This window comes from Sitophilus oryzae, unplaced genomic scaffold, assembly GCF_002938485.1.
Source record: "Sitophilus oryzae breed Bouriz unplaced genomic scaffold, Soryzae_2.0 scaffold_125_pilon_pilon, whole genome shotgun sequence".
In the NCBI taxonomy this organism is placed as follows: Eukaryota; Metazoa; Arthropoda; class Insecta; order Coleoptera; family Curculionidae; genus Sitophilus; species Sitophilus oryzae.
In genome coordinates, this window is record NW_022145904.1 from 1326086 (window position 1) to 1351912 (window position 25827).

The 25827-nt window shown below is 34.2% G+C and overlaps 1 protein-coding gene across 1 annotated transcript; it reads right to left on the reverse strand.

Moving 5' to 3' along the window:
• Positions 1-572: 572 nt before the first annotated feature.
• LOC115874269 (inner centromere protein-like) lies at positions 573-25651 on the reverse strand. The gene is made up of 9 exons (XM_030889369.1): positions 25436-25651; positions 23419-23718; positions 18459-18623; positions 18079-18353; positions 10518-10624; positions 8899-9027; positions 5808-5923; positions 1150-1325; positions 573-918 (listed from the first exon to the last, which is right to left on the reverse strand). The coding sequence occupies exons 2-9, from the start codon at positions 23702-23704 to the stop codon at positions 709-711; spliced, it is 1464 nt and encodes a 487-aa protein (XP_030745229.1). The 5' UTR covers positions 23705-23718; positions 25436-25651; the 3' UTR covers positions 573-708.
• Positions 25652-25827: the final 176 nt, after the last annotated feature.

Here is a 25827-nt window from a genome sequence, read left to right on the forward strand (position 1 = left end):
GAATAATAGAGGCTGTTCGGAACTTTCCAGTGCTGTATGACACTAACCACACTTCATACGGCATTTTTTCATGTAATTGCTTATCCAAAAAGATATTCGGCGTTTTTTCACATCGTATAGCAGAACTTCTGTTTCCCACTGTTTCCCCCCGAATTTGACTCAGAACCCTGCTCAGAACTAAGATCTAGTAAATATTCTATTTCAGAAACTGCCGACACTGTGCATTTTGCCTTTTCCAGAAACAAACTAAACCTAAGAAATAATCTAATAAGATTTGTGCGTGGGAGTGTATGGCTTGTGCAGCCATATGCACTTCTGACACAGCCCACGGTCAACTTTTGTGGGTTGCATCCAGAAATGCCTTGCGGGTGTTGTGTGGCATGCGTTCCAATGTGCGCCTTACCTTATACTTGTTTATAGTATTCAGCATTCCAATAAACAATATTATAAGCATATTAAATAAGCAGAGTTTGTCACTCTTTATAGGAACATATTTAAATTAAACTGATTTTTTTTTTCAGAGAGAAATTTGCAATTTTTAATTTTATTTTTTCTTTTTCTGGAAAGATTTAAACCAACTTTTCCTGTTAATTTTTGGATGACATTTTCTTCTTTATTGACCTTTCGTTGAACTAGTCATATCATTAATATAAACACAGGTATAATATATACAGGAAGTTTAAAAAATATACAGATATATTGGCTGCACTATTTTCTTCGTGCAGGACAACCGCCGGATGATGACCTGGGAGGTCGTTTTTCTTGAACTGTCGTAAGCGTTCTTTGTACTGTTCTCTCGCTCATAGGTGTTCCTGATGAGGTAGCCTGAGCACCGCCATAGCCCGCACCATATGCCGAGCCTGTGCTATATGCCGCCGCGCCTATACTAGAAGCCCCAGGTTGACTCAAAGAGGCAGGCTGAAATAAATATTACTAGAATTAGAACGAAGATTAGTAATATAAATAAAAGTAAATATAAACAAATGTAAAAAGAGATAATAGTGTTGTATTCCTTCTAGTTTACTGTTCCTGTTGCTCTATGTCTTGGAAATTTGTTGTTAGATGATCCGAGAATTACCAGTGGTTTCAAATTTATTTTGTTATCGTAAAAATAAAAAGTATGAATTTAGTTTGGACAAAATAACTTACAAATCTGGATCCACATGGTTCATCTCGTTGTGCAGCTAATCGAGACTGTCTTCTCTCGCGTCTTTTTGCGTCTATTTTTGCAGTTTCCGCCCTTATTAATGATTGGGTAGCCTCAGCTTCCAGTTCCATCGCCGTTTTCGGGCTCCATTCAACTTTCTTCTTGTGATGAGCTTTTCCTGAAAGATATAAAAACTCCAGTTTATTTTTTACGGACCATTTAACTGACTGATATATTAATACTACTGACAGTTTATTATTTTCCCGATCATTTATTATCATACTAATCAACTGAAATAAAATAATAGAAAAGTGTACAGGGTGGGTCAAATTGGACGTTTTTAAAGGAAAACACCTTTTTCTTTAGGTGCATTTCAGTTGATTTCAACAAATTCCCACCGCAGCACTTCAGCGGAAAAAATCTGAAATTATCAATATATAGATCACGCCGCCGTCATGGTGATCGCATTAAAATAATATTGAAATCGTGGCTTTGTCGTAATATTTAAGTATTTTTTATTTTTGCTAGTGCAGTTATTGGAACTATAAAACACTCAGGTACGAGATTTGTGTGATGTAACTCTGTTTCGGGTAGGGCCATTTCGCACCACCACAGTTCAATCTAGGACAGTCATGAGAAAAACAAATGCGGGAACGAAAGTTGTTTTCACACAAAACACGTCGTGTACACTCCAGTCGCGTCCAAATAAGTCAAGACTGATAGTGATTCGTTCGGTCGAATGTTTATACCAGTCATTTGCGTCATAATATATTGCTTAGTAAGAAAAATAAATCTGGTCCCATTCGAAAAAAATTGTAAAATTTCTTGGCATCATCGGAAAATAATTTGACTAAAACATACGAAAACAAGTCTTCTATTATGAATGGGATGTATCCAAAATAAATTTCTCCTTCGCCTTCTTCTTTTTTCTAATCGACGTAAAATTATTACTCTAAGAATCTCGTCCATTGTCAAAGCGTTCTGTTGTTAAACTGCTTATTTTTGCTGAAAACACGTTAAAAAAATGTCATCAACAAACGTCGGACGCTCATCATACCGATTTGACCAAAAGCAAAAATGAATCAAGTAGTTTGACGAAACAAGTGAGTAAACAAAGTGCTCGTTACATGGTCAAAAAATTAAATATGTAGATATTATATGAGACGATGTAGATACTATGAGACGATAAAATATAATTTGCAATACTAATGGTATACTTTTTTTAATAAACTAGTGATTAAATGTTTTATGAACATCTTCAGAAATTATAATTATGTACCTTTGAAAAATTTTGTTAAGCCGAAATAGCCCCAATTATGCCCCACTAGGAAAACAGGCGATTAAAAGATAAAGACAAATATTTACTTTTTTATTTTTATTTTTAGAATTTTCACAAATTAAACTTCCTAACACTTTTAGAATAATTATTAAATAATAAAATTGTCGTATACTCGCCATTTAAACCAGTATATTTGTATATATCGATTGTTTACGATATTCTCCGATGGTGGCAGCACCGGTGGAGAATGCGCCAAGCCTATAGGAGTGTTCAATTTTTATCAAAGACATGATGGTGAAAACCGCACATCGCTGTATTTTTGGAAAGGTAATTTTAAGTTCTTTTCATTTAATTAAAAATATACAGGGTGTCCCAAATAAAAAAATATTCTGTTGATAACTCTTAAATTATTAATTTGTAAAAAAATATACTTAAACCATTACATTCTACGTAAACTCCGAAACGGTAACAGATATTGATGTACATTTCACCATCATGTTTTTGATAAAAATTGAGCTCCAGACACCAATAATAATTTTCGTCTGTCTCCTATAGAAAAGGGCGTTCCCCTTTAATTTTGACCCAACCTGTACAGAGTGTCCCATTTTCGCCTCTATGTTTGACATTTTATGAAACTAAAGATGCTACACGATTTGTTCAAGCTCTCTTAGTTCCTGAAATACAGGGCGAACTTGAAATTGTTGCATTTGTCAACTCTCTTCATATCTCGGTTATCTTATAATTTCTCTGAGTTTTTGAAACTGGGTCTCATAGAGGTATTCACGTATTCATAGAGGTATTCAGTGGCGTAGCTAGTTTATAGCTGGAAGCTGTCATTCTTGAAATATGACCCAAACTTTTGTTTTTTTTTAAATGATATGTCCTGTATATTATTTTGTTATTTTATTTGCCTTGTTTTCTAGTTTCCTATAACTATTATATACCGTGTGGTGCATTGGAACACGGGACATAGGAAATCTCATGTAAATTTTGAAAAGGTCAAAATTATCTCCCCAGATAATTTTATGCAAAAGTTGTATTAGACTTTTTTGAAGAGGCGTTAAAGTTGTACTGTAGTCTAGTATTTCGTTTCATTTAGAATAGGCATCTAAAAAGTATTACCACAGATTAGGTATCCTATAAGTATACAGATAAAATCTTGTCCCTAATTCGTGGTACGAAAATTGTTTTTTATGACGATGTGCAAACGAGTAAAATTTCCTGTGCGCAAAAATAAACTCGCGTAAAATAACATTAAACAGTGTAATAGAGAGATATCGCTAAACCGAATCGCGTGCATGGACGTTAATAAGGTCAGGTGTTATTTCCTTTACGTGAGGTGGTATTAACTCTCTTCATTTATAGTTATCGGATCGGAAAGAATTCTGTTCGCGTCGCGTCCGCTATTTAAACTTAACCTAACTTTGAATTTAAAACTTTGAAATTGTTTTGTTTACTAGGTATTTTAAAACTAAAAGGCTAAAGTGCTTATTTCCAGTGCTTTATTGTTCAACGTCTGCCAGCGGGTTTAGGGCAACAAGCAACAAATTCTCTTAGAAGGGCTAAGTCGTCATCTGCTGTAAACCTAAGCCTCTTTATAGGTTCTTTAATATTGGAAGAGGTGGAATCCATATTTTGGGCCATATTTATTTAATTAAAACTAATACCAGTTACTTAAATATCAAATTACCTAATAAAACTAAAGTAATAATTCAAAACAATTCAAACATAACCTAAAATAAAAGATCTCGCCGGCCGGCCCCGGTTGTCAAATACCCGCACAGGCCCATTTAAGCAATTTTTAAACGTTATTTAGAAATAGCGCTTGGTGTAATTGATGCAAATTACGTCAGGCGGTAACGTTATTAGCGGGTGTTGCGTTAAAAATTGACTCGCGCATATCGTAACCATGATAAGGTACGCGTAAATACTGCATGGTGCTATTCGGTTTTCCGATATCTCTCTAATAACTGTGCCGGTCAGGCGCTGTGCACAGTGTTGTTACAATAGGTACAATTGTACTATTTTGGGTACATTTGATAGTCAAGGAGTACATAGGTACAATTGCAAGAAAAAATGTACAATTCTTACTTCTCAAACTCAAACTAACCCAAACTTAAACCCACGTATATATTTTTAGACGAACGGTGATACGCGATTTGAAATGCAGTTTGCTAGGAGCAGAGGCACAGAATTATACATTACTTGAAATGCTGTTCAAGCCGCACGGATGTCAAACGTAAGTTTGATATCCATGCGGTGAGTAGGAGGGGGGCTAATCACTGCGACCTTAGAGATCTATTGTGTCCCGATGTCAAACGTGACGTCACGCAATTAGTTCCCATTTAACCAATGCTATTCAAAGCTCTTTGTAGCTTCTGTATTGCTGTCCTCCATTTGCGAATTTCAAGTTCCAGGGCTTATGGAGGCAGTTCTGAACTTTATGACTCAATTGAATGGAGAGAGAGTATCGCGTTCTTGAACAGTTCCTAGAGCTGCTCAACTGCGTGAAAGGAGGACAGCATATGGTGTATAATTCTGTGAGGGTGCATCCACATTATCCTAAAAAAAAGCGGATCGGCGGCGGTGTATCGGCGTAACGACCTTGAATCGATTTCCAGCAATTCTATTGGCTGAAAAATTCATCTGTCAGAAATTTTATCTGTCAAATTCACCTGGCAAAAATTTCAGCCAATAGAATTGCAGGACATCGATTCAAGGTCGTTAAGCCAATAAGCCGTTCCGCTGTTTTTAGGATAGTGTGGATGCACCCTACGTACCAAAACTTGGTAAAAAGGTAAATAGAGAGATCACATGACCCCACATTTTTGCACCAAAAATGTACAATCCCACTTAAAAAAGTACAATTTCGACACCATTTATAGTACAAAAATTTTTGCCCTTGTAACAACGCTGGCTGTGCATAATTTTACAGGCCATAAGTGGGCGTGCTATGTGCGCAAACTAGTAACCTAACTAGTACCCGATTCCGAAAATTGGAACCACGAAAAACAATAAAGAAAAAAAAAGTTTATAATCTGTATAATCTGTGGTATTGGTATTACCAAAAATCTACCTTCAAATTAGTAAAATTTATAATACGGCCCAGAGAAAGCTACAATTACAATACCAGCAAAATGTGATTGTGTCATTGTCAAATTCGATTTCACATTTTATTTATAAAAATTGCATTTTAAAAGCTAAGAAGCCTGGTATAAGTCTGTGTGTAGCATCTTTAGATTCATAAAAAAGTAGCAATGTGAAAACCGCATCTTTGTATCTCTACTCATGAACGAGAAACCCTATAAAACATACGAAAATGGGATACCCTGTACTCCCTATAAAATTGAAATACTGATTACTTAATTTGTACCGATTTACCTTTCTTGTGATCCTTGTCGGTTTTGGGTTTTTTCGATTTTTCGTCTTCTTCAATTCTTAAATAGGCTTCGTCCCTTACAATAGCCTTTCCAAGGGTTCCTTGAATTTCGGTTAATCTTAAATTGAAATTTAATTAAATTAATATGTCAAATTGGCAAATTTTCTATACGTGGCTCTAAGCAAAAGCCATTTTGGTATTTATACTCTGTTTTTTTTCTCAGGTAAGATTTCGGCTGACGATGACAGAAGAAAAGCAGATGACGTCCCATACCAATCTATTTATTTTACTCTTTGAATAAGAAGACTAAGGAAGGAGCATAATGCTATCCATGTATTCATGCATGATGGGCGGAAAAGCCACCATAAAAGCTCTCTAGGGTGGGGATCTTTGACAGTTCTGTTTGACGATTCATTTGACACATTTGAATTTGATTTGAAATTTTGTGGATTTGTCAGTCTTTACGGAGCTTATTTTATGTTATTTATTATTTATTCTACTACTGATAGTTGTATAAAGGTAGTCAATCTAGATGGAAATTGTGGCAGTACTTAAATTAACAGTGACACTATCGCGATTTATCGAAAAAGACTCTAAAATAGTTGGTTGTGTAGCGTGCGGTAGATCTCGGCAAAAATTGAGTGAAATAATGGAACAACTTTTCGCTAGTAAGTGACTATACAAACATGTACATTCATGATACATTCTATTACATCATGATACATTCATGTAGTAAACCTATCATTTATGAAATTCACTTAAATTAACTAATTATATATTTTTTCTCGCATTTTTGCTTTTATTTACTACTTGTCAAAGATTAGATGTCAAAGAATTTAGATACGTCAATTTGACTTACCTGCTTCAGTAGCGTATCGGATGTTTGTGTTAATACATAATTATTAAAACTTATCTATTTTTATTATAATAATATGTTTTTATAACAATTTTAATAACTACCAACATTTATTCACAACGTAAAATAAAAAAAAAATATTGAGTCTACTCCACGTCTACCCTACATCACAGTTTTACATTTTTTAAATAAAATTAGAACGACAATGACAAACCGGAATTTAAGACGGCCATATTTGAGTCCCATCGCGGTGGACCTAAAATTTTTGATATGCTCCTTCCTTAGTCTTCTTATTCAAAGTTCTAAACCGTATAAAATTGTGATTACTTTGGAAATACGTGCAACTTTTAATGCGCATGCGCAAAGTAAGGTCCTCGAGAAAGACAAACCTATTGAACGTTTCATAAGTGCAATAAAGAAGGTTTGAAAATGGCATGTCGTGAAGTTGGAGACATATTTTTTAATGCTAAACTTATGGCGTTGATTTATCCACGTAAGTATACAGGGTGGCCCATCGAAAACGTTCCGCAAGGCATAACGGCCAGGGTAATTTTTTTTTCAGAAAATTCAAAATCACGTCAATTTTGTTTGTGAGGGGGACAACTTTTGCCCCAAAAATGATTGCAAAATCTTCAACCCTCTAAGCGGGGGTGTCATCCCCCAACTTTTTTCAAATGGGAAGGGGTGTCAATGAAAAGGGCTTTTTATTATTCTCTATACTTTCCCGCTTCGTTTTTGAAAATCGGTCGAGTCATTGAGAAAATATGAAGGATTGAAATTTGAAAAGTTTATTTAAACATTTATCAGAGTAAATGATAAGGATAAATTCCTTCGACCAATTTGCTGTTTTTTTCTTATTATTTCTAGATGTTTACGCATTTTTTCACTTGCCACAAGGTTGAACGATCAGGTGCGGTAGTTGCTAGATAGCTGTTCTGTGACTTATGCGTTGAAGTTCTTCTCAATATCGTTAAACTTTTTAACAATTATGGTGTACTCACTCGCAGAAAAAGTGGAAATAATCGAACTTTATTTTAAAAATAATGAATGTGGCAATCGGGTTGCGCAGATATTCAATGAACGCCATCCTGACAAACATCTTTATGGCAAAATTGTTCGCGAGTTAGTAGCAAAATTTCGCGAAACTGGTTCCGTTATGAATAAAAAGAGGCAGAGGGAAAACCCTGTAGTAAATGAAACTATGGAGGTATTCGTATTGGGCCAAGTTGCCATGGATAGTACGTTGAGTACAAGAAAATTAGCCAATGAAAAATTAGCCGGCGTGAATCGTAACAGTGTCCAAAGGATATTAAAAAAAAACACAAGTTCCACCCGTACAAAATTCAGTTGGTACAAGAACTCAACGAAGACGATTTTGATCGTCGCTTGCAATTTTGTGAAACTGTGAGTGAACGAGTGGCGAGAATGATAATAATTTCCTATTTAATGTGTGTTTTTCGGATGAGTGTACTTTCTTTTTGAACGGTGTAGTTAATCGGCATAACTGTCGGTACTGGACTGAGGGGTTTTTCACGAGGTGTACACACAAAACCCCCAGAAATTGAACGTGTGGGTGGTATTTTTGGAAATTCTATTTTAGGTCAGTTTAACGATAATGAGAAGAACTTCAACGCACAAGTCACAGAACAGCTATCTAGCAACTGCCGCACCTGATCGTTCAATCTTGTGGCAAGTGAAAAAATGCGTAAACATCTAGAAATAATAAGAAAAAACAGCCAATTGGTCGAAGGAATTTATCCTTATCATTTACTCTGATAAATGTTTAAATAAACTTTTCAAATTTCAATCCTTCATATTTTCTCAATGACTCGACCAATTGTCAAAAACGAAGCGGGAAAGTATAGAGAATAAAAAGCCCTTTTCATTGACTCCCCTTCCCAGTTAAAAAAAAGTTGGGGGATGACACCGCCGCTTATAGGGTTGAAGATTTTGCAATCATTTTTTGGGGCAAAAGTTGTCCCATTCACAAACAAAATTGACGTGTTTTTGGATTTTTTGAAAAAAAAATATCCTGGCCGTTATGCCTTGCGGAACGTTTTCGATGGGCCACCCTGTATATCATCTATAGTTCCAACGCAGAAATTTGTATATGTAGTATTCTAGAACGGTAATTGGTATCGCCGCGCGCTGGATCTGTACGACATGTGGCCCAAGTCGCCAAACCAAACCTAACCTAACCTAACAGTTCTGTTATTATACCAAATTTGTTTACTTACTGTTCTTGCTTTTCGGCTTCTTGCATTTCAAGATCGAGCATTTTTTGTTCCATTATTTGAGACTTAAGTTCTGTTTTCTTTTGTGTCATTTCCTGTTCTTTACGAAGCTGCATCAATCTCGAAGCCAGTCTAAGAAGAATATTGTAAATTACAATTTATACTAGATAGGTATAGTAATGGGCATTACGATTGTTTTTAGCAATTTCATATTGAATCGACTCCTACGATTCGTTCATTTGAACGAACTACATGCCCAATTTACGTTTTATAAAAACAAGAATCGTAACTGGCATTATCGGCGATAATTTGGTCGGATAATTACTTAAGGAAACAGAAAGAGAAATATATAGTTCTTTCATTTGTTTTTCATCACTTTATGACCCTGGCGTAATTGGATTGATTATTTTACCAATAATATTAAATTATCAATCCAATTCATATATACTATTTATTAAAGATTTCTTAATACCAATTTAATATTTTTAGAGCCATATTATTTTAATTCCGAATTAATAATCATAACAAATAGTATACATATAATACCGCATGATCGAGAAAAAAATGGCGACCAGTTGGCTTGGAAATGAACATCTATGACATTACCCATATAATTTTACATATAAAATGACATCTTCATTTTATAACCATCGCTGACGCCGTTTTTTTATCACATTCAGCAGAGGCCAACAATATTTATTTGGAGTTGCATAAAAACACGATTTCGTCCTTTAGTCTGACATTTAATGGTTTATAGTCAGTAATATTATTTTAACAAAAATATTAAAAAAATAAGAATTGGCTATAACTCAGTAATTTTTTGAAAAAAAAACATATTATAGCTTATATCGCTGAAAAGCTTAAAAAATGGCGCTTTTTATGAAGTCATGGCCAACTATGGTTTCTATTTAAAAAAAACATATGTTTGTGTCATATGTTAAAAATTACAGGCTTTAGAGAAAATCGGAGAACACAAACTCATTAGGGATGTGATTATCTACAACTTTTATCTGAAAATTTTTTGTCTAAAACAGATTATAATGAAATTAGAGACAATTTTTAAAATAGCCAAAATTTGTTTTTTTCGAAATATCTAGTAAGCCATGAACTTTTTCAAAAATCTGAAAGGCGCATATTTATAACCCGACAAAACTGCAATTCTTTCCCCATTTAACGGACTCTCTATCTCCAATAGTTTCCTAGATACCCATAGAAAACATTGTAGGAAACTCACCCTGTATAATTATATACAAGGTATGACTCAAGTATGACTTTTAAATCTTTTTATATTATTTGGAACGTTTAAAATTGTTTAAAAGTTGTTGTGGGGTTTGAAAAAAATAGCATGTTCTATTCGGAGTAAAAATGACTTTTTGTGGCTCGCCTGTTTGTCAAATTTACAGTCTCGCCACAGGAAGTATCATTTTTATTTCTAATGAAACAATATACTATTATTAATATTTTCTATGTGGAAACTGCAAGTGCATCTAGTAAAATCTACTCAAAAAATGCAAGACTTGGTTGCAATGCTTGGTCTTGCATTGGTTCATATTTAATTGTTATATACCAGCAAGCAGCACAAATTATATGGTATGTAAAAATTATCTAAATTAGTTGTTTACTTCTTGTTTTCTTCTGCTAGTCGACCACCTTCGATCTTCAACCATTGTAGTCGATGGAATGCTTCTTGTCTACGCTGAGCATCTATATCATCAGCATCACGCCGGACCTGCAGGATAAATACATGAAATGAACAAATATTAAAAATATAAATTATTTTCTTGTTGCTTTTATTTTTGTGACAGTTTGTTACTAGTTGTACAGGGTGTCACATTTTGGTTGAAATCATACGGTATCTCCGTTATTAGTGAAGATAGAATGGTGCGGTTTGCACAAACCTGTCCCACTTTTTTGTCAAACGGAAGTGCCGTAAACAAAATTTTCATAGCCCTCTTCGTTTCCGAGATACAGGGTCTTTTTGAAACCTAACCTAACCCTCCCCGATTCCCGGATTTCGCCGTTCTCGATTTCCGATTTTGGGGATTTATGAAATACGAAATATATCGTGGCACTGCAACAATATCGAACACCTGAAAAATGCTTTAATAACTCAAGCTTTTAGAAATTTGCACACCCATCCCGTTATAAAAAAAAATATATTCCCAGATTCAGTGGTAACAGTTATTTCAAAAGTAAAATATATCAATCCCAAATAAAATTTTAATATGTGTATGACTATTTTAGTAAATACCATTTTGATTTTTTGTTATTTATCACGGCCTACTAATAAGAAAATGATATATTTGAAATATTGCAGTAAATAGTGAAAATAAATATAGAGAGATATACATATTTTTGAGAAGCTCATAGCAAGACAGATCATATGATTTATAAATATACAGGGTGTTCCATTTGAAAAAACATAACTTTAGTTCATATTTTCAAAAATATTTTTTTGGTAGAAAAACAGACTACGCCACTGTATTCTACGTAAAAAGTTCTACAATAAGCAGTTTTCGCCTTATCACAGATCATACAGATTATAAACTTATCGTCAAAAGCATTGATTTTCGTGGTTCCAATTTTTGGAGTCGCACACTAGTTAATAGACAGTTAAAGCAAGGCACAATACGTATACGTATCTCTCGACACGTAACGCAGAAACGTTACGTTACGTCTGCCGTTGCGTTGTCGTGTAAACAAGAGTTAAAGCAAGTATTTTGACGTACGTAACGCAAATGGTACATTTGTAATTCTAAATTATTTTGTGAAACAATTTATTTCATTTTAAAATTGAAAATGGATATCTATTATTCCATTGATTCCACATTAAATTTATAAAAGTAATATCGAAAAATGAAGAAAATTATAAATGGAAATTATTTTATTACAGAAAGTAGTCTTTACAACTTAAAATGCTCTTCGTAATAAAAAAAATATTGGAAAACAGACACAGCTTTATCATTATTTATTAGATTCCATCTTTTAGAATCCTCATATGGATTTTGGCTATAAGAACTAGCATTTAATTAAATAGATTCCAAAATGAGTTTATTATGATGCTTAATATTTTCGTACTAATTTATTGTAATAAAATAGGCCCAGTTCTGTGACACTGGCCCCAAAATTTATGAAATAACTTAATTACTAGCCAGTTGTGGAAACGAGTTGTTTGTGAATTTGTACGTTCGACATCATTCGGGTGAAAATCGAAACTCCTTCGGCTCGATACGTTTGCGTTTTGTACTTACGTAAAGGCACGTAAAGATACGTATCACGTATCCGTAAACGCAAGTGAATTTCTCACTGCGCAAGCGTACATGTCAAACGATACGTTTACGTCTACGTCTTTGGCCGTGCTTTAACTGTCTAATATCTGACAAACGGATCTAAAACAGCAAGAGGAATTCGGGCAAAAAAAGTCGACGTTGTCACGTTTAATAATAGAAAAGCAAAGTTGCTCAATATTACCTATAAATTGAATATATTTTAGTTCATTTCAGCATACATAATTATATATATGCTAATATCTTGACGTTGTTCTTATTGTATTAATGTATATTTATCTCATTAACTGATCTCCTTCATTCTGCCTATTATAAAAGGTAAAGTATTTCCTAAAAATAACGTCCGCTTAGGGCAAGCTGCCAACGCTGACAAAATTCATCATGGCATCCCGGATTCAACCAATCTGATTGGTCGAGATTCTCGCACGTCTTGCCACCATTACCCCCAACTTTATGCCCCTCTCTGGGAATAGTAGAAACAGCCACTACTACTGAAAAATCCAGTGGCGGTGTATTATATTGAGTTTTATGCTTTTAACTTGATTTCTGCTTGTTGTAATTAGTACACGCGTTTTAACAAATATTACTATATTTGGCAAATGACTGGACAAAATGTAGGTACATTTAAAATAAAGTAATATTATAAACTTTACTGGAAAATATAAAAATTCCTGATATAATTTTATGAAACACCGCACGCTCCTGGATATTTTATGAATGAAATCGGTCATGATTTCACAAAATTGCGATCCCCTTACCGTTGCCCCGTTGTTTCAGATCCGTTTGTCAGACTGTAGGTTACTAGTTTGCACACAAGCACGCCAACTTATGGCCTCTAAAATTGTGCACAGTGCCTGACCGGCCGGCGCGCGGCGCGGCCTTGTGGCCGGTCCAGTTATCACGCTGTTTAAACGGGAGTTTATTTTTGCGCACAAGAAAATTTACTCTTTTGCTCATCGTCATAAAAAACAATTTTCGTACCACGAATTACGGACAAGATTTTTATCTGTATACTTATAGGATACTTAATCTGTGGCCTTATCGATACCTTTAACAATAACAGAGATACAGGGTGTGCCCAAAATTGCAAAATTTTGGAAAAGACCCTGTAGCTCAGAAACGAATAGGGCTATCAAAATTTTGTTTGCAGCATCTTCCGTTTGACAAAAAAGTGGGACAGGTTTGTGCAAACCGCACCCTTCTATCTTCATTAATAACGGAGATACCCTATGATTTCAACCAAAATGAGACACACTGTACATGTAAAAGACCATACCATAACGTGGTATACTGATGCTTCCAAAACCAAAGTAGGAACAGGGACAGGAGTATTTGGGCCGAAAACTAAATACTCCGAATCAATGGACACCTACCCCTGTATCCTTCAGGCAGGAATCTACGCTATCGAAAAATACGTACAATTTTTCTTAGATAGGAACTATCGCAAACAAGAAATAGCCATCTCATCCGATAGCTAAGCAGCACTAAACGCGAACAATTCAGTAACCATCAATTCGAAGTTGGTCAAAGAGTGCTTAGAAAAGCTGAACAATTTCCAAATTAGGCAAAGAAAATAGAGTCCTTCTACTCTGGGTGCCCGCTCACCACGGCATCGGCATAGAAATCAATGAAAAAGCAAATCTAGCTAGAAAAGGAGCGAACACTCCCACTAACTGGACCAGAACCGTTCTGTTTTCCAAGCGGAAACCAATTAGAGACGGAATTTAGGAACCTGGAGGACTCCATCCGTGACCTGGAATGGGAATTCTCCAACGGTCTAAGACACTCGAAAAAGTTCCTCAGAAGTTACGACCGAGAAAAATCAAAGATTGTTCTTGAATTAAGTAAAAACCATCTTCGGATTGTCACGGGGTTTCTAACAGGACACTGTCCCCTCAACCATTACCTCAGGTGGCTGAAGCTAAGGAATAACGGCGAATGCAGATTCTGTGAGGAAAATGTGAAAACACCATAACACCTTATCACTGAGAGCGCCGAGACGACGACCGTTCGTGCCATGAACTTTGGTACGGCTGATATCGAGAATGGAGAGCTGGCCTCTGTGGAGCCGTCTCAGATACTGGCTTTTGTTAAAGCCCTAAGACTGTATAAAGCGTTATAACTCGTTATAACTCAAGAAAGGGAAACATACAATAGATCTTTAAGGTCGCGGTGATTACTCCTCTCCTAAACCATTCTACATTCAACCAGTTGTAGAATGACAAACAATAGGTGTCATCATGATTATACCGGAAATTGTTAAGTGCAGTTATCAATGAGAATATACAAGATGTCCCAATATTCCGTTGACATAGAACTCTTACTACGTATTTTTGGAATCAAAATAAGTTCATTGGACACTACAACATATATACAAAAGTGTGGTATGCCTGTTAGAGGGCATCTCACTTAAAAAAATTAACACATTTTTGAAGTCTTTACAAAAGAACAATAAAAAGTACGGGAATGGTGAAAACTACCCTCACCCCAACACCCTCACCCTACATAAATTTTAGTAGAAATATTTACTCCACCGATGGCGACGCGACGACCGAGTTTTTTTTCGTAAAATGGTCCTTCTATTATTTATTACATTTTTGTCTCTTCTCAAAAACGCCATATTGCATATTTTTTTGGAAAAAAATTGAGATTTTTTTTCCAAAGCAGACCTACAGAATATACAGGGTGTCCCAGAAATGAGTGCAAGTATTTTAACTGGTAGTATATTTCGGCCTCAGAAACACGCCTATTAGATTTTTTTGCGAAAAAAAAAATTTGAAAATTTGAAATTTTTTGAAAAAAAATTTTGAAATTTTTTTAGTTTTAAGTTAAAAAAAACATTATTTCTTGATAATATGGCAACATAGTTAGTAGATGAAATTTACATGAAAGAAAATCCAGAAAAGATCCAGTGGTTCTGAAAATTTAAGCAAAAAGCATTTTTCTTAAATTTTCAAAGTAGAATAACTCGGTTATTTTGGACTTACTTGAAAAACGGTAAAGAAAAAAAATGTTTTTTTGACCAGATCTACCACCCCTTAAAATACTTATTTCTGGAACACCTTGTATAGAATGGCATATTCTACGGATATAAAGAGTCCTGCAAGAGTTTGCAGATACTTGGGGTATTATTTTATATCTATGGTTCTTTCAAAGGTAAAATACGAGAGAAAAATGATTGCGTGGCTTTGATAAAAATTTACTGTGGAAAATGCCATATGAAATATAAAACAGCAAATATATGCGAAACCGTTAAATCAAGTTATTTAAAAAATGTCTATACCTATGTGGCGGATTCATCTCTCCAAAAAATCCTATATGAGTTTTTCGCCACTGCAAGAAAATCTACAAAATAAAATTGCTATTTTATGTTAACACTTTTTCGTTAATACCAAACGGAAACTACTTGTCAAAAGTTAGGTTTAAAGATATACAAATTTGCCTAACGAACAAAAAAATGCTTAACGTTTCGGAAAGTTTATCTCTTTCCGTCGTCGGAAGCAAAAAAATACAAAGAATAAAAAAAAACTATTTAAAATATTTAAATTCAACTATTCTAAAACACTTTAGTTTTTTAAAACAGATACGTCTACAAAAACCGTCGACGTTCTGTTAAAATGACAGAATGACATATATATCAAGTTAAACTTCAAAATTAAAAATTACTACCTGATAACAATAATTACTTAATAAGGTAAAACCAAAAAGAACAAAACTTTCTGTATATGATTATTTATTATTTATTTCTGTATTATTCTTTATTTGTATGCGATAAATTTTACATTGGTGAAACATCTAGACCCTTAAATGTTCTAATTAAAGAACATAACGATTATTTAAGAAAGGGAGATTTTCACAAATCTAAGATTTGTCAGCATTCATGGGACACAGGGCACAGAATAAATTTTAATAACGCCAAAATTATAATGAAAGAAGATAGCCTCTAAAAAAAATAAAAGAGGTTTTTTAATACAATCTAATAAAAATAAATGTATTGCTCATGCATCTGTAGATGCTAGTAATGTATGGCAATCGCTTTTTTGATTGTTTTTTTGATTTTAAGGAACATAACATAAATAATCATAACATACGTAAAAATTAAAAATAATCATACAGAAAGTTTGGGGCTTTTTGGTTTTACCTATATTAATTAATTGTTATCAGGTAGTAATTGTTAATTTTGAAGTTTAACTTGATATAATGTCACTTTAACAGAACGTCAACGGTTTATGTAGACGTATCTGTTTTAAAAAACTAAAGTGTTCATCTCTCGAATGGTTTAAGTCGTATCTGAGCAACAGAAGTCAACTTGTGATGTGGATACCACATTGTCTTCTAGCAAGCCAATAGAATGTGGAGTACCACAAGGCTCAGCACTAGGCCCTATTTTGTTTCTTCTTTTTATTAACGACATTGCTAACATAAACATCAGTGGCAAAATATGTCTTTTTGCGGACGACACTAGCTTCACTTGGAGCAACAAGGACATCACGGCACTTCATAGGATTATATCAAATGACTTAATCACCATTAAATCTTGGTGCGATTCGAAACTTCTTAATCTCAACATTTCTAAAACTAAAGCTTTGTCGTATAAAAACTCGTTGCAGCCTTTTGTACTTAACAACACCACCATTGACGTCGTAAAATCTGTAAAATTCTTAGGGCTTGTTGTGGACAACTCTCTGAAATGGGACATACATATCAAAGCTTGGTCGAAAAAATTGAGCTCTGCCTGTTGCATTAAGGTCTGTTTCTAAGGAGCTTAACTTGTCAGTGGCTGGAACTGTTTATTATGCACTTTTTGAGTCGCACCTCAGGTATGCCCTTCCATTCTGGGGTACGTGTTGTGCGACTCAATTTGAGCGCATTTTCAAGCTCCAGAAGAGAGCTGTTCGATATTCACTGGGACTAAACAGCAGAACTCATTGCCGGGACTTTTTTAAAGAATTAAAAATATTGACTCTTCCTTCCTTATTTATATTTGAATCCGTTTGCCTAATACGTAAACATGTATCAGCTTCTCAAGAAAGGCCATCTCACACTTATCCACTCAGGAACGCGGAGCAAGATCTTTATCTACCTACCCCACGCTCAGAGTTAGTTAAAAGTTCAATATTATACAACTCGAAAAAATGCACAATCACCTGCCATTTGAAATCAAATCCATAACATCATTTTTTTCATTTCGCAAAGCATTGAACTCTTATTTACTAGACAAGGCTTTCTACGCCGTAAATGAATTATATTTTGAAAATCGAATTTGATCTTGTAAACACTGGTCTAATGTTTGCTATTGCTATATTTACTAATGACATCGAAATTAATTTATTTAGAGGTCATTGATATTTTACTATAAACTAGCTAAATATTTTTGAATATTATTTTTATTTTTTTTGTACTTTGACATTGTAAACATTTATAAATGTTTATTTTAACAATAAGACTGACAATATTATTTGTATAATGTTTTGTATTATCTTTTGTTTGTTTGTTTGTGTACCTTGTTTTTTTTTACTTTGTATGTTAGTTTTTTTACTTTGTCTACAAATTGAAAAATTTTTTGACAATTAAGGCATTTATTTATTTATATTTATTTATTTGTTCTCGAATAGTTGAATTTAAATATTTTAAATAGTTTTTTTCTTTATTCTTTGTATTTTTTTTGCTTCCAGACTTGACGACGGAAAGAGATAAACTTTCCGAAACGTTAAGCATTTTTTTGTTCGTTAGGTAAATTTGTATAACTGTAAACCTAACTTCTGACAAGTAGTTTCCGTTTGGGATTAACGCAGAAGTGTTTACATAAAATAACTATTTTATTTTATAGATTTTCTTGCAGTGACGAAAAACCCATATAGGATTTTTTGGAGAAGTTATTTAAAAATAGACTCACCATTACGGGTATCGGCATAATGTAGTTTAGATACTGGTCACGGTCTCTGGCGTATCTCTCAAAATCAAATTCTGGAATCATTGAATAAATCTCGCTGATCATCCACAGCGTTTTGTGGTTGTACATATCGTACCTTTCGTTGTAGAAATTGACGGTCTGTATTTGCTCGTTTACCAGAACGTCACTAACGTCTTGCGTCATAGTTTCGTAAACTTTAGTCACCATTTTCCTAAACGACGCGATGTCTTCCTCCATGACTTTCCTCATAGCTTCTCCTAGTAACGACATAAATCATACCATGTTATACTTTAAGAACTTAGGCTAACTATTCTGACTATAATCTGCTGACTGATGTTGAAAAACACCTAGTTAATACTAACCATTGTCACTAGTATACTTTGATACTAAATTAACATACTCCTGCACCGTGATTTTGACCTTGGACTGATTCAAATACCTTAAAATACTGGCCAATTGCTTTTTATCTTCACCTTCGGGATTATTTCTTCTCATTATCTTTTTTCGTATTTCTTCAAAATTGATTTCTAAAATATAGAAAACCTATTTTTACATTATACATATAATATTATTCCCAGAAATTTCATTCATATGGCACAGAAGAAGAATATGGTGTGTCCAAGAGAAAACATTAATTTTTTTTTATGCAACTCCAAATAAGTATTGTTGGCCTCTCCTCAATATGGTAAGAAAACGGCGTCAGCGATGGTTATAAAATGAAGATCGCTGTCATTTTATATGTAAAATTATATGGGGAATGTCATTAATGTCCATTTCCAAGCCAACTGGATGCCATTTTTTTTTTCGATCATGCAGTATTATATACTATTTATTATGATTATTAAATCGAAATTAAAATATGGTTCTAAACATATTAAATTGGTATTAAGAAGTCTTTAATAAATAGTATATATGAATTGGATTGAAAATTCCACACCTGTAATTTTTAACCAATCAAAATGTGTTTTTTGGACAAATCACCATGGCAACGGATAAATTTTAGTGAACATTTTTTCCTTATGGGCACCCAACAGCGAATTATACTGGAAATTTTTTGACGTTTATAATGACAGAATATCTTTTTGAGAGTCTGGTTTTTATTTGTTTACATGATAATTTTGATACATTTCAATTACAAATCTGAGATGAAAGTTTGTAAACTGCTTCCATACGCTTGTCTTCGATTTCTTAGCATTCGCGGGTGTCAACTGCTTAATCTACTGGCGATTTTTTTCTTTGCTTTCATGAACGAAGCGAAACATTTTTTTAAGCCGTACCGCTCAGAGAGAACATTAATAACTAAAGAATTTGTGACTAAAGTGAGAGAGACCGATCAACGTAAAATTTTTGAAGACTGTGTTAGTGGCGCGGCCTTTGGCGTCTAACCCGAACTATGAGCGCATTATCGATATAGTAGGTTGCATTCATACCTATATACTGGCGCCAAAAAATTAAAATTTGTATATTTGAACGGAATTTTAATCTTTCAAGTTTATAATAAGAAATCTTCGTAGTTTTTTTAGATTATTTTGTTGACAATGAAAATTTATTATTACTTTAAAGCATTAAAACCTATAAATAAAATACTGTGTAGGAACATAATAATTTATTTAACTCCAAGAAATATCTAGCAATAAAAAGAAAAAAAAAACATATTCCCATAACACAAAATAAATTAAAATCTTTCTTAAAAATGTTAATAATGAATAAAAACAAAACAATACATACTAATGTTTTGCCACAGGCTCTTCTTGACCTGTAGGTGAACCGATTGTCAACCCAGGTCTTTGGTGGGTTGTGGATTGTCATGCTTTTTCTTGAACTAAAAATAAATAAGTTCAATTATTCATTAAGGTTTAATTTTACATGCTTATCAGTTTAGGTAATCCGTTTCTGTACATGTCGTAGTGGAGCTCATACTCCTTCCCATACTCCTACTCAAGGCTGCAATCTTCAATATCTTTTTTATCTAACTTAGTTGGGAGTGAACAGGGAAGCACGGTTGGGAGCTCGCACAAAGTATCAGTATAGGTATCCCTTAGGTATTCAATGTTTTTGATAGTCTTTATTCTATAACAAGAACCTATCAGTTGAAGAAAATAATTTGTATTACTGGTAATAATACCAGGTATAATACCTAGTCCTTCCATAGGTATCAGAAAAGAATGTGATGTTTTACTTTTACAATCGGATTTATCCCATACGTTATGCTTACCTATGTAAATTAGCAATGTACGACTATTAGTACGAGAGCTAGCAACGTCGGGAAAACAAGTATTTTAAGACGTCTGGCTCTTTGATATATCTTTTACTATGCTCTCTAGAACAGTCTGGCCGCTGGTAAACGTTGCGTTCCCTACTGCGCATTGAAAGAAGATATTTTATTCGTTATTTAAATTCTAGTATTGAATATAAACCGACCGAGTCTCCATAACTCAATGCGTAGAGTTTCAGACCACGAACCGAGGAGCCAGAGTTCGAATCCGGATCAGGACAAAAAAAATTTTATTTTATTTTCGTTTATATTCTGACAGTAAAGTATTAAATATTTTTTTTTTGAGTCACCAGAATTATTTAATACTTTACTATCAGAATATATACGAAAATAAAATAAAAGTCTTTGCCCTGACCCAGATTCGAACTCTGAATCGTCGGTTCGTATAGTCGGAAACTCTACGCACTGCGCTATGGAGACATGTTCGATTTATATTCAATACTAGAATTTATAGGACTAAATTAAAAAATATATAGGATCTTCTTCCGATGCGCAGTAGTGAACGCAACGGATATCGGCAGCCAGACGGGCATACTGTTCCAGAGAGCGTAGTAAAAGATATATCAAAGAGCCAGACGTCTTAAAATACTTTCTCGAGAACGTTGCTAGCTCTTAGACTATATTATGTGCACTCACTAATACTATTAGGTATTTTAAAATAATTACCGAGATAAAACTTACCTTTAAAGGAAACGTTTTGTCTGGATCTCAACCTGGTACATTCAGTCAAAAACAATTTATTAATCCGATTATCAACAGATTTTAGTTATCTCCTTCTAGAGCTAAGAAATAGAAAAAGCTACTGACAATCTAATTAATCCTGTCAAATGTATAACTTGCAAAGTTGAAAACCTCCTTTTTTGACCACCTAAACGCTATGCGCGTCTGGGATGCGCGGTGACAAAATAAACTTATCTACGAAATGCCCTATCCAACAAGCCCTCTCACTTTAGTTATTAGTGTTCTCTCTGGTACCGCTTGACAGCTTCAAAACTGAAATAGTTTCATAGATAAATGAAACTAGTTTAGATTGGAAAGTGCTAGATAAGGACAATGTAAACACTATTTGGCGCTATTCTTGCAAAGGTCGCGACCCAAAACTTTTGAAAATTTCGGAGCGGTTTGGCTTTTTCCGGAATTATATCGCCAAATATTGTTTATTCAATTATTTTCGTTTAATTTTATAAATAAAATCCACTGTGTTGCATACAAGAATCTTTATTTTATATAAGGACGCATGTATGAAATACCTATGAAACATTGGAAACCGACGTTATGCCACGATCCACGATGGTTTTTGCAGTTCACAGTTCACAGCACAGCTTTTTAAGTCTTTAATGCCACTTTTTCACAATTATCACTGGTTGGAGTAAATAAAACTTGAATTAAACTCACAAAATAGCAATAATTACTTTGAAAATGGACGCTATATAAACATTTTTTGGAATTTCTTTAATGAGAGCGGTTTAGATTTTGAAAGATTATTATGATTTTTGAAGATTCTGACTTTGACAAGAGAAAATTATTTTTGTTTTTGTTTGGCGTTGTTCTTAGCGACCGCTATAGCAGCGCCAGATCGCGTATAACGGTCGCGACCCAAAATAATTTCGCGACCCAAAATTTTTACGGGCTTTCCAATCTAAATAGTTTTTAGGTTTGGGTGTCACTTAGTTGTCGTAGTAACTAAATAATCAATTCGACCAAAAATCGAAAAATACATTTTAATTATTTGATTTTTAAACACAATTTGGTGTGGAATTTTCTTACCGAATACCACACGAGGTTGAATACCACACCGAATACCACACAAATTAAATCGGGACATTTTTTCACGCTCATGAATATTTTTAGAAAATTATCCCTTTTTTACCCCAATTACCACAAAAATTTCCGGGAATAATTTGACCTCTAGTGGTATTACTAGTGATAATTTAATATTAATTGGTAAAATAATCAATCCAATTACGCCATTGTCAGAGAGTATTGAAAAACAAATGAAAGAACTGTATATTTCTTTTTCTGGTCCTTTAAGTAATTGTCCGATCAAATTATCGCCTGTAGTGCCAGTTACTATTTTTTTATGAAATGTAAATTGTGCATGTGGTTCCATCAAATTAACGAATCGTAGGAGTCAATTCAATATGAATTGAATCGTGTCATTAATTCACTAAAAAGAATCGTAATGCCCATCACTACCCCGAAATGAAAGGAACTAGTTCCCAGTTTTTTAAAATACTAGTTCTTCAGGACCTATTCCGGGATCGAGACTGTGACCGATATAATAATATGCAACGGCAACGGATCGGCTAGCGCGATCATAGCCCGATGTTAGACGGGAGTGGAAAGTGCCAGCCGTATGTTACATGTCCCGGACCGAAAGGACTGAGAGGAACTAGAGGAACTAATTAAAAGACTAGTTCACGGGAATTTATTCAGTCGACAGATCCGAGATATAAATCAAGGCTACTACGATGGATTCGGCCTTGTCTATTGCCACAGCTGGCGTAATTAACACAGAAAATTATCGTATTAGATATTGTTTTTAATTTTTAGTTTGTTTTTCGAATATTTTATGGGAATGTTTCACTTTAGGTCCCTAAAATTAAGAAATATCTTATAAAACGAAGTAGATATTCTGAATTTTTAGACAAAAACAAAAAGCTGGAAGTGACAAAAAATGCAATTTCTCGTAAAATTATTTGCTCCAATTGATTTGTGATATAGTTTTTTAAATTCTGATTTAAATTTCTTTTTTATTTTTTTTATCTGCAATAAAACTTACCTAAATGTTTTTAACATACGCAATTACAGGCCCTGTTATATTTCGTACATTATAAAAATTATACAGATCATACTGTGAATAGTTCTAACTGACAACAAAACCCATTAGCAAGCAACGCAACGGGGATGTCAATGTTAGTCGGGAACTATTGTGAACTAAAGACCTAGTTCAAGGAACTTTTCCTCTGGAGGAACTAGAACTAAGGAACTAGTTCCTCCCAAGGAACTAGAATTCCCACCTCTATACATCGCCATAATCGGTTTACCTCTCTTTTTTCCAACAATACTCAAAGGAGGAAGCTGAAATTCGATTTCTTTCTTTGCCTTTGCAATATCTTTGCCCTTGGCAGCATCTCTCTCATCTTTTGCGTTTTTGGTATCTTTTACATCATTTGCATCTTTTGCACCTTTAATATTTGTTTTTGTTCTGCTAGTACCAGTTCTTGACGGTTGCCTAGCTGCTGTTTGTGAGGGTTTTTTTAAGTTTGAAGAGGAGCCGTCTGGATAAGACCCAGGAGGGGGCCCTTTAAAAACTTTCATAAACTTCGACATATTTTGTTCTAAACCTAAAAAATATATAAGCGATACCCAATTAAACTTTTAGTTACGTAATCGAAGACGCTATTTTTAAATTCACTGTTGCCAACTGCGGACATATTCGGCGCCGGGTTGACTAACTGGAATTTAAATTTCCCGCTGGGGATTTAGGTGGTAGCTCTGCTATAAAAAATGTCAAGTTGCCACATTTATTTATTTATTTACTGACATTGTCATTCGTTTTGACACTTTAGTTTTGTATTACGAGTTTTTGGTTTAAATGAATTGTGTTGTGAGACTTAATTTTTTTTACTAGCAGATCTTGCAGTCGAACATTGTTCTTTTTAGAACCTTTTTTAGTGCGAAGTGTTCAAGATAGCTTAATAGCCAATTGGTATGTAAGTATATGACATAAATTAGGATTTATTGACGTATTCAATAATTATTTTTGGTCACTTCCTGTTTCACCAAAAATGACTACAACCTTTGATTTTTAAATGGCACCCTCGGTGTATTTTTACTTTATTCGGTAGAAAATGACACTCGAAAATAACACTTTCCGGTGTATCAGGAAGTGATCAAAACAATTGAATACGTCAATCAATCCTAATTTATGTCATATACTAACATACCAAACCTCATTTTTTTTAAATCGGAATATAAATAAAATGTCTACACCCTGTATTTCCGAAACGAAGCATTTAACATTTAATTCATAAATTCATACGAACTTTTTTAATTGTTTTTATCTGTGGCAGGATATGCTGCCGAAGTTTCCCGAATACAATTCGGGCCATCCTGTATAAAAGTAAATGTATAAACAGAGATAATAGTTATATTCCTTCTAGTTTACTGTTCCTACTGCCCTAGGTCTTCAAAGTATGTTATTAAATGGTTAAAGGACCAGTAGGTGGTTAACATTTGTTTTATATTTACTTTTTCTTCTTTCTACATTGTTTTTATTTGAGTTTTATAAATTATTATAAAGGCCGACGCTGCTACAATCATATCTTTGGACCTTTTTTCTATTATTTAATAGCCTTTGAATTGACTATCATCCATATACAAGTAGTTCTTAAGCCGGTCCTAAACGATGCATCCAATATTGGTTACAACGTTGGACGCATCGTTTGGCATAGGTTTTGCAAATATTACCTTTGAGAAGTGTGTCTCCTACACAATATGGCAAATGTTCATGTATCCAAAGTTTGAAGGTGTTTGCCACATTGTGTGAGACCGGCTTTAGAAAGATAAAGACACCTTATGCCAGGTCCAGACCAAGGCGACAAAAAGTGAACACGATTTTGAGACAAGACAAACCCGCGACAAAAATGAGAAATTTAGATAAGACAAATTTGAGACAAAGTATCTATACCGCGAGGACAAAACTACAACAAAGTTCAATACATGCGAATCAGTTTTATTAATCATGTGACCTTTCCACCAGGAAGAATTTAAAGATGTATTAATGATATGGAAGATGAATTTGGAAACAAAACAAAAATGAGTCAAAAATGTCGCAGAAATGTATTGGATTTGTCGCAACTTAGTCGTAAAACATGAATGTTTCTGTCTTGTCGCGGTTTTGTCTGCTTGGTCTGGACCCGGCTTTAGAAGGATAAAATACAGGAATGGTCTGAGAGCGCACGCATACACATGCGTGCTCAACACATTGGCGCTCGAGTGTGTACGCGGCTTAATATTGATTAGTATAATACAGATTTAGTATAGAGTGAACCAACTTACCGCCTCTTTCTGTTGTGTTAACTCTACAAGCAAGGACAGATCCTTCTTGCGGCACAACAAACGATTGAAACTAGAATCGCAGTAGCTATGCACGCAACAACAGTTCCGCTCATGTTCCAAGCATAAGGAAGCTCAAAATAATACTCGAACTTATGTTATAATATTACCCAAAGGTGGTATTTACAACTGCAAATTTTGACTTTGACGTTGACTTATCAAAACTGTAATGAATTAATTACTGCACTGCGGTTAGGTATGGAGTATAAAAAGCTACCTGGAATTTACCTAGTTCTAATCAGAACGTGATCAGAACTGATTGATGCAAGGAAAATATCCAAAAGGAGAACATCACATAACAGTCTGACAAATGAATCTGAAAGAACGGAGCAACG